This window comes from Lissotriton vulgaris, chromosome 1_1 (genome assembly GCF_964263255.1).
Source record: "Lissotriton vulgaris chromosome 1_1, aLisVul1.2, whole genome shotgun sequence".
NCBI lineage: Eukaryota > Metazoa > Chordata > Amphibia > Caudata > Salamandridae > Lissotriton > Lissotriton vulgaris.
In genome coordinates this window covers 344,254,694-344,268,586 of record NC_141685.1, presented here as the reverse complement: position 1 = coordinate 344,268,586, position 13,893 = coordinate 344,254,694, and the positions used below count along the sequence as shown (strand labels likewise).

The following is a 13,893-nucleotide window of genomic DNA, read 5'->3' as shown; positions in this document are numbered from 1 at the left end:
ATCTTTAACTCCATGTTCCGCACAGGGGCTTATCCTACCATCTGGAAAGACACCCTTCTTAAACCCCTTCTGAAAAAACCTCACCTAGACGCCGAAGATACCAACAACTACAGGCCCATTGCCAGCCTGCCATTTGCAGCAAAACTCGTCGAAAAACTGATGAATACGCAATTGTCCCAGTACATCGAAGATCATCTCCTTCTAGACGATACTCAGTTCGGCTTTCGCAAATACCACAGCACTGAGACGGCACTCATCAAAGCCACTGACGAGATTAGAACCATTCTCGATCAAATAGGGACGGCGTTGCTCATTCTACTTGATCTATCCGCTGCCTTTGAAACGGTCGACCACAACATCCTTATCGACCGTGTCAATGCCATAGGCATCCAGGATGAAGCTAAAGATCTTCTCGCCTCTTTTCTCTCCAATCGCACTCAAACGGTTCAACTGGGCAATTTCAGCCCTGCCCAGATGACACTTCCCTGTGGCGTCCCCCAAGGCTCATCCCTAAGTCCTGCCCTATTTAATGTTTATGTGACCGACCTAGCGAGAGCCATCAAAGACTGTTGGATGAGCCTAACATCTTATGCGGACGACACCCAGTTGGACTTAGCCATAAAAAATGACGGAGAGAAAATAGCGGCCAACTTCCAGCACAGCATGCGGACTATCAGCAACTGGATGGCAACTAACTGCCTCAAGTTAAATTCCAATAAAACTGAAGTAATGATATTCGTCAAGCTCTGCCCCATTTGGTCCGGAGCATGGTGGCCCACTGAACTGGGCTCTCCGCCCATACCAGTCACCAAGGTCAAAAACCTGGGAGTACCCCTGGATGATAAACTAACATTTGTTGCACACGCAAACTCCATTGTCTCAGCAACTTTCTATAAACTCAAATTTATAAAGAAGTCCCGCCCCTTTCTCCCCCCAACTCAGGTAAAAGTCTGGTCACTGCTTTTGTCAAGTCATCTTTAGACTACTGCAATGGACTCCTTATCAATGCCCAGCACAAAGTGATCCGTAAACTGCAGTCTGTACAAAATGCAGCCGCAAGAATGCTTTCAGGACCCCAAAGTTCAAACCCACCGCCCAAGTGATCAAAGATTACCACTGGCTGGCGGTAAAACATCGAATAAAATTCAAGGCACTCTGCATAGCCTATAAAGCCTCCCGCAAACAAGGGCCTAATTTTCTCCTCAAATCCCTGGCATTCTACATCCCCAACAGAGCATTACGTTCCACGAATGCTCTCCTGATGTCTGTACCTCGGACTAAAACTGCATCCTGGGGCGACTGTCGTTTTACTGTTTCAACGGCCAAACTTTGGAACTCCTTGGACACGGACATCAGATCCTGCCCTACTCTCACCAGTTTCAGAAGAAAAATAAAAACCTGGCAGTTTAACCAATAACCTCTCTTCCACTCCTCTTTCCTGTCGCGTCCACAGCGCCGAGACGCCCTAGGGCATTTGTTTGCACTTTATAAGTTTCATAAATAAATCTATGATTTTACTTTTGATTTTCTCAGGAACTACCAAACAGATTTACACAATTTAACAAAAAGCACAATCTACGAACCAAACTCTACCCTTTTGCCAAATTTGGTGTCATTCCGTTCAGCAGTTCGGGCTGTAGCCATGTCTAACGGTCCCTATCGAAAATTGCATGGGGAAAACACATTTTGGAACCCCCTTTTTTCTCAGCCCACACTTGACAAATGACCCCAAAATCTTTCAGGATAGGAGGGGAGCGAAGCGCCCCATCTTCTTAGAGACTTTTGCGAAGATTCGTATACCGGCGCCAAAGTTATTCCAACTAGAATGTTGTGGATTTCCCATGGAAAGTAGGTCCGACCTAAAACTACCTGCTCATTGGTAGCCCATTTAGAGAAGCACTCTAAAAACCACAAAGGTTACCAGCCTTTATTTCTTGCAGCCAGTAAAATGAAGCAGCCTTTCGTGACGCCAGAGGCGTTATAGATAATTCTACTTCAGTGGCTTGCAACAGAAAGAGCGTGCTGCGGTGTGTCTCCTCCCCCAATTTAAGTCTGATGACACGCCACTGGATGGGGCAGCTCGAATGAGGCTGTGCTGCGGCATTCTGGGGGTTGAAGTGCCCTTTATTTCCATATTATTTTCATGCACTATTTACTGCTGATAGGGCCCGAATTGGGCCCCAGCTGATGCCTCAGTCCTTAATCCTGCGTGGCTTCTCCGCATTGAGGTAGGTGAGTCCATGCCCCGCGGCCGGCCTGTAATCCCGGAGTGGTGCGTTCTCGCCGGCTGGGCTGCCGCCTTTAATTGATGCTCAATAGTAGCGCATTTAGAGAAGCACTTGAAAAATCATGAAGGTTACCAGTCTTTATTTCAGGTACGGGCTCAGTTCTTACAGCCAGTAAAATCAAGCAGCCTTTTGTGACACCAGACGTGTTTTGAATAATTCTTCTTCAGTGGCTTGTAACAGAAAGAGCATGCTGCGGTGGGTCTCCTCCCCCAATTCAAGTCTGATTACACGCCAATGGATGGGGCAGCTTGAACGAGGCTGTGCTGCGGCATTCTGGGGGTTGAAGTGCCCTTTTATTTCCATATTATTTTCATGCACTATTTACTGCTGATAAGGCCCGAATTGGGCCGCAGCTGATGCCTCAGTCCTTACTCCTGCGTGGCTTCTCCGCATTGAGGTAGGTTAGTCCATGCCCCGCGGCCCGCCTTTAATCCCGGGGTGGTGCGTTCTCGCCGGCTGGGCTGCCGCCTTTAATTGATGCTCAATGGTAGCACATTTAGAGAAGCACTTGGAAAACCATGAAGGTTACCAGTCTTGATATCAGGTACGGGCTCAGTTCTTACAGCCAGTAAAATCAAGCAGCGTTTTGTTACACCAGACGTGTTTTGAATAATTCTTCTTCAGTGGCTTGTAACAAAAAGAGCATGCTGCGGTGGGTCTCCTCCCCCAATTCAAGTCTGATGACACGCCCATGGATGGGGCAGCTTGAATGAGGCTGTGCTGCGGCATTCTTAGGGTTTAAGCGCCCTTTATTTCCATATTATTTGCATGCACTATTTACTGCTGATAAGGTCCAAATTGGGCCCTAGCTGTTGACTCAGTCCTTAATCGTACGTGGCTTCTCCGCATTGAGGTAGGTGAATCCATGCCCCGCTGCCCCATGTAATCCTGGGGAGATGTGTTTTCGGCGTCTGGGCTGCTGCATTCAATTAATGCTCAATGGTAGCCCATTAGAGAAGCACTCGAAAAACCACGAAGGCTGTTGTAAATTGACCAAGATCAATGTTAGCATGAACTGATGCCATATTGTTTCTGGCAGACATCTGGACTGTCCAGGTGCTTGCCATGGGCTTCCTCCATCTTAGCTGTTGATTAACCTTATGCTTTGCAAGAGGACTGTCTACACTTAGCCCCTGCTACATTGCACATGCTCAGAAGAAGTCTGTAGCTGCCTATGCACCTGCTGTAGACTGTAAATGTCAGGCTGTTTTAACTGATGTCAGCAACTCATTACCCCTCCTACTTTGTTGACTGAGCATTTTCTGTATGTCTATATATGTAGAAAGCTATTCCTATGTGTGCTTGTACTGCCTCTTTTTCAGCCCCTAGGTGGGTATAAAAGACCCATGGTTCTTCTACTCCTTGCTACTTCATACACTGCCAGAAGGATGTTGTATGGATTTAGTTCCACCTCATGGGGTTTAATAAATTCTTCTCTTGATATTTCAGCTTCCGTGCTAATCTCTACTCATTGGTTTGAGGACTAGTGGGCAGAAGGGCAAAGCCCTAGCACTGGTAGGCCTTGCTGAGGTCTACTTTTACAAATTGGCATCCAACCCATTGGCTCATCGGTGACTCAGATGCCCAAAGGAGTGGTCTTGATGGAGGATTGGAATCTCAATACGGATGATCACTGTCCAAGGAGACCTGTGTTTTGGCAACCACTGTGCTTTTCCTTTCTTCCTGATCTGACCCTCCATGTAGTGCCGGTCCTCGACTGAGATTCCTTCTGGTGTTCGCCTTGCAGAGACCATTTGGTCGATTCAGAACTTGGCAGTGGAGGCTATGATGACCTTACTAAGTACATTTGTACTTAGTAAGGTCGTCGATATATGCTTGTTTGTTTGGCCAAAAAATGTACTTGTTTGGGTATACTTAAATTGCAATTTACATAGGCAAGTAATGAGGAGATTTTTCTCTAAATTGTGAATACTTGAACAGCACACTTTAAGCTAAGTGCTACTTTGTAGATAATATTGTATATATTACAATATTCTTGGCGTGGTAAAGGCATGCAGGGTTCCGACTTATACAAGGACATGAAGTTGGCGCCCCTGTCTGACACCACCTTTTAAGGAAACTTACTTTGGTAAAGGTCCTCATCATGGCCCTAGCAACTACAAGTACAGTGATGGTTCTCAGAGGGAAGGCATTTGGATAACTATGGGCATAGACCATCAAGACCAGGATAAACCTGTTGCCTAAGGCATGGTTTCTAACTGTCCTACAATATCAATGCCCACCCACTCAAAGGCTGTGCCAAAAACAGTCATGGTAGCTTTCAGCTTTTTCTCAGTCTTCCCACCATCCTGGCTGATAAGAGAAGTTCTACAGAATGCATCAGAGGCTGTCTTTATCTGTGGCCAATATTAGTGGGTGACAAACCTGGCACAGGTTTTGCCCTGCTCCATATGCCAGGGGTCTCATGAGCCACCTCCAGTAGGAAAGCACTGAAACATATGGTAACTATCATGAGTTGCCCCATGTTCAGGAGCCTTAGGATCACTCTACATAAAGACATTGTCCTAAAATCTATGAGGTGATCTTCAGAGGTATCACCAGCTGCTTGGGCTCCAGTTGCTACCTCAGGGGCCCTCAGGCCCTCAAGAGTTAGGCACTCCACTGTTTTAATGTTATGTTACCGGGATTTATAAAAGTGCACGAATACCGGGAGGTGTCTTGTGTGTTGCAGAATTCTTTCCTGGTGTATCAACCTTCTACTTTCCACCCAGCATAGCAAGTTCAGGCAGGTCACCAAGGGAGGCAATATCCTTCCCAGTAGGATCTGTGTGACCGCCTCCATCGCCCCGTTCACTTGTGCTGGGGGGGGGGGGGGCATGAGGATCATTGAGACTGCACAAAAACCCAATTAATGCAATGCCATGGAATCCTAAACACACAAAGCTATTATTCCATCAGTACTCCAATTACAGATCCACAATGTATTTCTTATCAAGTGATAGTTACTTACCAATGAACATAAGGACAGATGATCCAACAACCATTATCACAGTCTGAAGTGTATCTGTATAAATCACTGCAGTTAGACCACCTGCAATAAGACATGGATACGTTCAGAACTTTAATACAATAGAAATTGAGGTTGCACCATCCAAATTAAATCTTTAATTCACATGCATATTTGTCTTATTTTCAGACAGTGGCCTTCAGCGATATGTACATAATGAAGCTCAGCTTGGAATAAGCAAAAGCAATGACAAAAATGGATTTCAGTTTTCTATTCTGCACAGACATGCGCCTACAAAGCTTTCCATGCTAAAAAGGAAAACAACATCCAAGTCATGCTTTGCCTTTTGGTTCTCACAGACATACATCTACAAAACAGTTTCTGCTGCTCAGTTAGGCATTTTATATTTTTAATTAGTTTAATGGATTATGCCTTTCTGATTGATTGGATAAGATATTGCAACATGTGTGAATCAGCCAAAAACCTGATACGTAGAGCACAAATCATGTTAAGCAAAGGGACCAACGGAAATGGGTTTCCATGTTGTGCTTAATGTATGTGTTTGAACCCAATGTGGGCCTGTTTGAGGATGGTCCACCATAACCCTTATGTACTCCTTTTATATCCACACGTGTAATATTAACTCCTAAAACATGACCTAGTCCTTTTAAACACCCACCACACTTCTACTTATCTGCAATATTCAATTACCTCAGTGTCACACTACAATCCCAAATGTCTATCATCCCAGCCTTACATTTCATATCACAGTAGTGCACATTCACCAACCAGCATTGTGCTAACAACCCTCACTATTAAAATACTGCTTACCCAAAAACACTAATTCACCTCAAAGAGCCACATTGTGATCTCGATAATCACACTACCACCACAAACATATATCATCCATCACCACATAAATATCCCAACACCACACAGTCACCAACTAGCACTCCACTGCAAGAGTATTGAAGGATCACAACCTAGCATTGCCCTTATTACCCACACAAACACCACTGCTGTTCTTAAAATACTACACTACAACTATAACATTTCCCTGTCACCACCTAGAACAATATCACTGGCCTTCTAGCATACCATTTTGAGTACGGCACTATATATAAACCCAATTCCATGAACTGCTTCCTTCTTTGTATAAATTACAATATTTGAGCTCTACACTTCCACTTCCGAAGGCTTCACTGCCACCTATTACTGCTCTTCCCCCAGTCAATTCACAGCCAGTTATGACTACTACACTGCTAAAATCATACTAAAGCAAACACATTGGCACATCACACCACTACTGTCCTCACACAACCTTTTACACTGCACTAACACAATTAGCACTGCTATCCCTCTTCATACATCACACTAGAATTCCACAGCACTGCACTACCACTCACCTACCATATTATAGTTTCATAGCACTTCAAATGTACAGAACACACCAACCAAGCCACTCCTATTCTGCAAATCTCAACCATTACGATGCAAATTAACAGCCACATGCTACATCCTCAAAGACGCATTCTTCTGTGTTCCACCACTATACAACTCCAAGTGTTACTGCAGTCCTTCTTACAGGACATCACCACTATTCACCACAACATTACCACCCCATCTACCAACATCCATCATCATTCATCCCTGCCACTGCTCTGCACAAACAAGCTGAAAGAATGCACAACCATCTACATAATTGCACAACCTTCTCTACAGTGTCGATGTGATCTCATTTCACTGCACTAGTACCTCAGAGAACCACAATTCCACATCACACCACCCTCAAACCACTCACATTTAACACCACCTTCCAGTTTTGCAATACCACCTTCAGCACTAGACTACCACCACTGAACAGCACATTATCACTGTCAGCATTCTAGCACCTCACTATTACTCAGAAATACCACCTACAGGGTCACGCTATCACTCCATGCTTACCACTACCATCACACACACATATATTACACATCACTGCAATGCACAAACACTTTTTGCACTTCATTACCACTATATGTTCCTCACTATCAACTACTACTATGTGCCTCACTTCTCCATAATAGTATCTTGTCCTGCTTCACATGACGGCAACCACGGTGAGCAGAGATTTTTCCCACATGAACAACGATCATCACAGTACCAACCTAAGAGCACTCCACAATTACACAAGACCATCACGCTACCAACACCCCGCCTGCACTAAGATTCTTACAATAGCCATCAGGCAACAACGTAATTACACTCCAGCACCTCATTACTGCCTCAAGCAATGAACTGGGGGTTTGTGAGGTAAGAAGGGGAGGGCGTCGCGTAGTGAGAGAGGGTGACTGGGTTTAGAAAACACAAGAGCAGTCAGGCATCGTTTACACTCACCCACATCACTACTGAACCACCCCACAAGTGCACTATTAGTTCTCCATCACTGTGCCTTTGGATATCCCAGAAATTTGTTTTGTAGAAGAAATGTCTTGCAAGAACTTTCAAACTGGGTGCATGTCATATCTTTTTCTCTTGTTGAGAGACCATTTAGGTAACTAGTGAGGTTTTGTTTGGGAGCAATTACATATCTTTTTTTCTTTCGATTGACTTGACAGTGGAGACACTATGTATACAGCACATAAATGTTGTCCCTTTTTATGAGGATTCATTGTATCTATGTGTAGAAAACCCCCTGCTGCTTCTCACCCCCTTGCACTCACTTTCATTAAACAAACATCATATGTATTTCCTTGTTTTGATTTAATTGCAATTTTACATTACAGCCTGAATAGGTGCTAGGGTGTTGTACATAGCAACCATTTTTTGGGAATAGGACAATAGTCATAAATAAGGTTTCAGAACATTTAAACTGACAAACTATAGGACTGAATGTTCATTATGGCTTTTTCACATCCTAGAGCTACCATTAGTATGATCAGGAACATGGTTCTTCGATTAGCATGGGAGACACTTAAAATGATCTCTCAGTCTCACAAGAAGTGATGCGCAAGCTCTTTTCACTAAGAAACATTAGTGTGACCATGTCTTTGTTTTTATGAGCAAAGACCTGGGCCGCGGATAGTGCTCATATCAGGATGAGTTATAGCTCGAATCCATGAGTATTGGATTGCAGCCATAGTCTGGAGTGTCTGTCGTATGCTCAGATCCATAAGTATTGACTTGTTGCCATAGTCTGAAGTGTCTGTCATCTGCAGGTGGGTGTGGACTACAATATTAAGAAGAGAGCCCAGGGGGGTAACTGTGACCAGTCATGTGGTCTGCGTCTAGTGGGCATATAATGTCTGGCCCCTTAAAGACTGTACTGGACCCCTTAGAACTTATCCACCTTGGTGTGAGGCAGGAGACATTTTCATGGCAGGTGTTGGAGTGAGAGGAACCATGTCCCGATCTCCTGAGATGTTTTTAATCCCCAGTGAAGCAGGCAGATCAGTTTATCCATATTGTGGTTTGTGATTGTGAACCTCTTTCCTTATTGTGTCACTTACTTTCTCTTTTCACTTGTTTTGTTTGTCTTATTTTTTTTTCTTACACTATAGTCCTTAGTGAATTCTTTCTTTTCAACTCTTACAGCTTGATATATTCATTATCTAGATGTTTTTCCTGTATAATTTTCACTACAATTCACAGGTACCCAGTGTTGACCAATTATTACACTGGTCCAGTGTGCCTCTAATCTTTTCACTGCAAAATAGAAATCCTTGTACCAGTAATTACAGATAGAACACAAGTCAAATATTTATAACTTTTTAAAATTGTGCCTAATACCACAGTTCCGCATTTCTAGGTGCTGTACACTACATAAGTAACTTGCTCAAAAATTAATACTATTCAATGTACCGATGCTGGAATAATAAAAGATGGAAGTGGCCAGTGGATATTAAAACATGCAAATTGGAGGTCACTCCGGATACAAGCATTGAGCACCTAACTCTCCGAGGAGGGTCGGAGTGGCCATAGTGAGGATTAGACATTTCCCTCGGAGGCTGGCATGGCGGGGACAGGATTTGTACCGGTGGGGGCCAGTATTATTACTGGGGGCCAGTTTTTGTCATGAAGCGTAGATCCTCTGCTTTAGGGATCTTTATGCCCCTATAAAAAACCCACCCCTTTCCCGTGCACCCAGCATGCTACAAGGTCAGTGTGATTGTGTACTGTAATGTAGATTTGGTCAGTGTGATTGTGTACTGTAATTTAGATTTGTTTCTGTAAATTCTTGCTATGATATTCCTTTGCCTTTAATATTTTTATGTTGCCTTTTATTTTTCGTTTATTCAAGAGGTTGGAAAGATCTTCGTAAAATAATTAATCACTGTGAGCCTTTCCTTTGCCTCTGCGCTGCTTGGGAATGCATTATTAGCCATCATTCAGGTAAGAGAGTTCTGAGTCTAAGTCCCTGCTTGGTACGCGATGCTCGCACATTTCCAATGTGTGGCAGGGAGTGGCTGGAGTGCGCGACTGGGTATGGCTGGGTGCGGTTCCCTATTTAAACCGCACCCGACCTTCCAGAAGTCGCTTTGCCTTCCGCTTGGCATCAAGGAAGATCGCGTTTGGAGTCCCACGCTTGGAGCCTTGCAAACGAACCTGGTAACTCAGAAGGAAATCTTGCAATCAGCCATCACAGAGCGGTTCTTCTCCTAATGGAAAGCTAAGTACAGACCTTATTTCATTTCTTTTCTAAGGCGCCCTACGCAAGAAAGATAAAGAATAATTTTTGGATAACCTTTTTCCCGAAAAGACACAGAAGTTTATTATGGATCAAAGGACAGAGAATCTGACAACTAACAAAGACTTTCTAGAATTTAAAAAGTTGTTGTGACATTTTGTTTGCAAATGTTTTACGCTTAATACATCTTGGCTCAGTGGATTACATTGAAAGGTGCAAATGTAAATCTGTGAAGCGCAAATGTAAATCTATGAAAAGTGCAAACCTCGTTTAGAAATATAGGTGATGTGAAAGAAAGATGCCATTTGAAAATGTTTACTGTGTTTAGAATTAAAACTCTTCAATCCCAATGAAGAGAAGCCCTAATTGGAAGGAGAGAAACAAGAAGTCGAATTGTAAGTGAATGTCAAGGAGCTTACTTATTTTGTAGGGGCAAAGTATTTTGAGAATATTTTCTAATTTAGCTTCCCTTGTTTCTAACCCACAAAGGTAACTCACTCCCCAAAGAGGACAACGCAGGACAGACAAACAAGAGGTATCTGACGCCTTGACCATCCCGACAAGACAAGACAAAGAAATTCTGGACGTAAACAAGACTACACTGATCACAGGTAGGCACTAGGAAACAGAACGTCCACTCTTGCGATAGTGGGAAAGGGTAGATTAGAACTTAGGTTAGATAAGAGATATTAAGGTAAGCAACTGAGTAATATTTTGGTGCTTGCTGTTTCGCAGGTCGACAGTAAGAACCCAAATCAACCACGCAACGTCCAGTACCGGCCCTCCTTCCTAATTTCTAATTTAAAACTTGCTGTGAATAGTTGTTCAGTAAGGTTTTAGTTAGTAGTTAGGGAAGTTGGTCCCTTGCGTCTCTGCAAAATCTTCTACGTCATCCAGGAGGCTTCTGCTTCAAGACAAGGTAAGGGACGACGTAGCCAGTCTTGAGAGAAGGTAAAGCCCACGAGAATCATTTCGCCCAGACGCAATGGATCAAGTGACCTTACAAGATCTAGCAGCCATCCTGGAAGAATTAAGACAGGAAAATGTAGCCTTACGTAGGGACATGTCTACTCACCAAAGATGCAATTCAGACTACAGCAACTTTTCAGAGATTCTCCCTGGATTTATTTTATTTTATTACACTTATAATGCGCTCAGCTACCCGCAGGGGGTTTCTCGGCGCCAGGGATAGACTCAAGAAGAAAACTAGCAGTATAGAGAACACATCCAGAGACTGACGATTGAGGCATTACTGCTGGAAGAGCAAAGTTTTAAGACCTTTGCGGAAACGGAGAAGATTACGCTCCAATTTCAAGGTCATTGGTAAAGCATTCCACATCTTAGGGCCCAGATGGGAGAAAGAACGACCTCCCATTTTGACCAACCTAAACCTGGGAACGGTGAAATCCCCATGTCCAGAAGAGAGTAACTCACGGCCGGGTTTGTAAGCCTGGACAAGGCTCTGAAGGTATTTAGGGGCTGAGCCTTGTTTAATTTTAAAAAGATGACAAAGAGCTTTAAATTTTATCCGGTTTACAACTTTCAGCCAGTGGAGGTCGTGAAGTGCTTGTGAAGCAGAAACCCTTCTGGGAACTTTGCGGAGAAGACGTGCCGCAGCGTTCTGAATAACTTGGAGCTTCTTAATAGTTTTCTGGTCGGCTCCAAGTTTTAGAACGTTCCCGTAGTACAGGCGCGAGATGACAAGCGCCTGTACAACGGTTCTCTGTGTTGATGGAGGTAACATCCAGATGATCTTTTGAAGCCATTTTAGGATGTCAAAACATGTTGAGGCCATCTTTACGGCCTGCTGTCTCATGGTGAGATTTTCATCAATGAGGAAACCAAGGTTTCGGACTACCGCCACGGGCAGCGGGGTAGGTCCCATCTTGACGGGCCAATGGTGAGGGCCCCAGAGGTCCTTCCCCTTCCCCAGTATCACCACCTCAGTTTTGTCACCGTTTAGCTTCAAGAGTTTTTTTTTCATCCAATCGGATACTCGGGTCAGTCCTATATTAAGTGCAGAAATGTCATTACTCGTTTTATTTGATAAAGATAAGATGATTTGAGTGTCGTCAGCATAAGAATACAAACTAAGGCCAGCTTCTTCGATAAGTGTTGCAAGGGGTTTCACATAAACATTGAACAGGAGAGGACTAAGTATGGATCCCTGAGGGACTCCATGCGCTGAAGGACAAACTGTAGAAGAGGCAGAAGTAGAGAACACCTGAAAGGTGCGACCACTAAGGAAGGAAGCCAGCCAAGCCAGAGCCGATCCTTCAACTCCCAGGGAACGGAGGTTTTCAATCAGAATGGAGTGAGACACAGTGTTGAATGCCGCACTCAGATCTAATAAGATGAGGGCGCAAGCCTGACCCTGATCAACACTGTGTCGCAAACTCTCAGTGACCCCAAGGAGTGTGGTCTCGGTCGAATGGTGAGCTCTGAAACCTGACTGGGACGGATGGAGAAATCCCGAGTTCTCTACTAGGTGAGTAAGCTGCTCATTGATGTGCCTCTCCAGTATCTTAGAAAAGATGCGGAGCAGTGAGATGGGCCGGAAGTTGGAAAGATTGGCCACATCAGCTCCAGACTTCTTCAGTAGAGGGACAACCATGGCATGTTTCCACTCCTGTGGAACAGTAGATTTCAGTAATGACTGATTTAAGAGGTGCATCAACACGCGGCATGGCTCAGCCTCAAGTTGTTTCAGTATTTTGGCCGGTAGGGGGTCGCGCGGGGAACCAGATTTAACACTGTTAAGGCAGGAGGAAAAAGAGATATCATCAAACAGTACCCAAGCAGTAAGTTTGTTTGATATCGTAGAAGGAGTCAAAGGTTTTGGCACCAATTCATGGTCTCAAACAAAGATACAAGTAGTAACACCAGTTCCTACCCCCTTAGCTCAGCCTGAGAGGTTTTATGGGGACAGTAATAAGTTTTCAGTATTTTTACAGCAGTGTCATTTACATTTCATAGCTAAGACTTCAGCATTCCCTGATGACTCTTCCAAGGTAGCGTTTATGTTATCTTATTTAGGTGATGATGCAGCTCTTTGGTCAGTCCCTCTTGTAGAAAACGACGACCGAATACTATATAATTTTAAGGATTTCGAGCGTGCATTAAAAAAGATGTTTGCTAAATATTTGTTTGTTCAATCCGCAGATAATGAACTTCTTAGTTTAAAACAGGGATCTTCCGATCTCCTTCATTACATCTCTTTGTTTAATCGCTTGGCATTGGAAGCAGATTGGCCTTATGATAAAAGAATTTCAATTTTTTACAGAGGATTGAAAGACGAATTGAAGGACATGATAACCCAAATTTTAGAACCTCCGGATGACATTAGTGAGTTTATAGATTTGGTTGTAAAACTAAACCACCGTTTGTTAGAACGAAGAGGAGAAAAGGGAAAACCCGATCACAAAATAGTTTTCTTTAAAGAAAAAACAACTACTGCTAGAGAGGTCAATCCCAGAGTAGATCCAATAAAACCAATGCAAATAGGTTCAATTAGAGGCCCTATATCTAAAGAGGAGAAGGAAAAGAGACGGAAATTGAATCAATGCCTTTACTGTGGTAAGACGGACCATTTTGTAAAAGAATGCCCGGCACGGCCTAATAAGGTAAAAACAAAGACCTCTGAAATAGCCATCACTCAAGAAAGTTCGGGAAACGAGAATGCTCAGTAAAAATTGAACCCAGTTTATCGAGTAATGATTCTAGTTTGGCCTCTACTTTACCTCCTCTTGGTTATAAACATTTTTGTATTTTAGTAGAATTAAGAGGGCCTGCTCCTGCCTCTCACTCAAGAAAGGTATAAGCAATAATTGACTCAGGAGCTACAGGGAATTTTGTTGACTCTTACTTCTTTCAGAATTTAGGTTTTAATTCAGTTCTCAAGAAACATCCAGAAACGGTTAGAGCAGTTGGCGGCAAAGAATTGTCTTCTGGTCCTATCAACAGACAAT

The 13,893-nt window shown here is 43.6% G+C and overlaps 1 protein-coding gene across 1 annotated transcript in view; it reads right to left on the bottom strand.

Moving 5' to 3' along the window:
• LOC147747153 (sodium/glucose cotransporter 4-like) overlaps positions 1-13,893 on the bottom strand; it is a 782,848-nt gene that overhangs the window by 450,905 nt on the left and 318,050 nt on the right. The window contains exon 6 of the mRNA XM_086952400.1: positions 5,260-5,340. Coding sequence (XP_086808526.1) covers positions 5,260-5,340 — 81 coding nt within the window. The remainder of the gene's footprint in view (positions 1-5,259; positions 5,341-13,893) is intronic.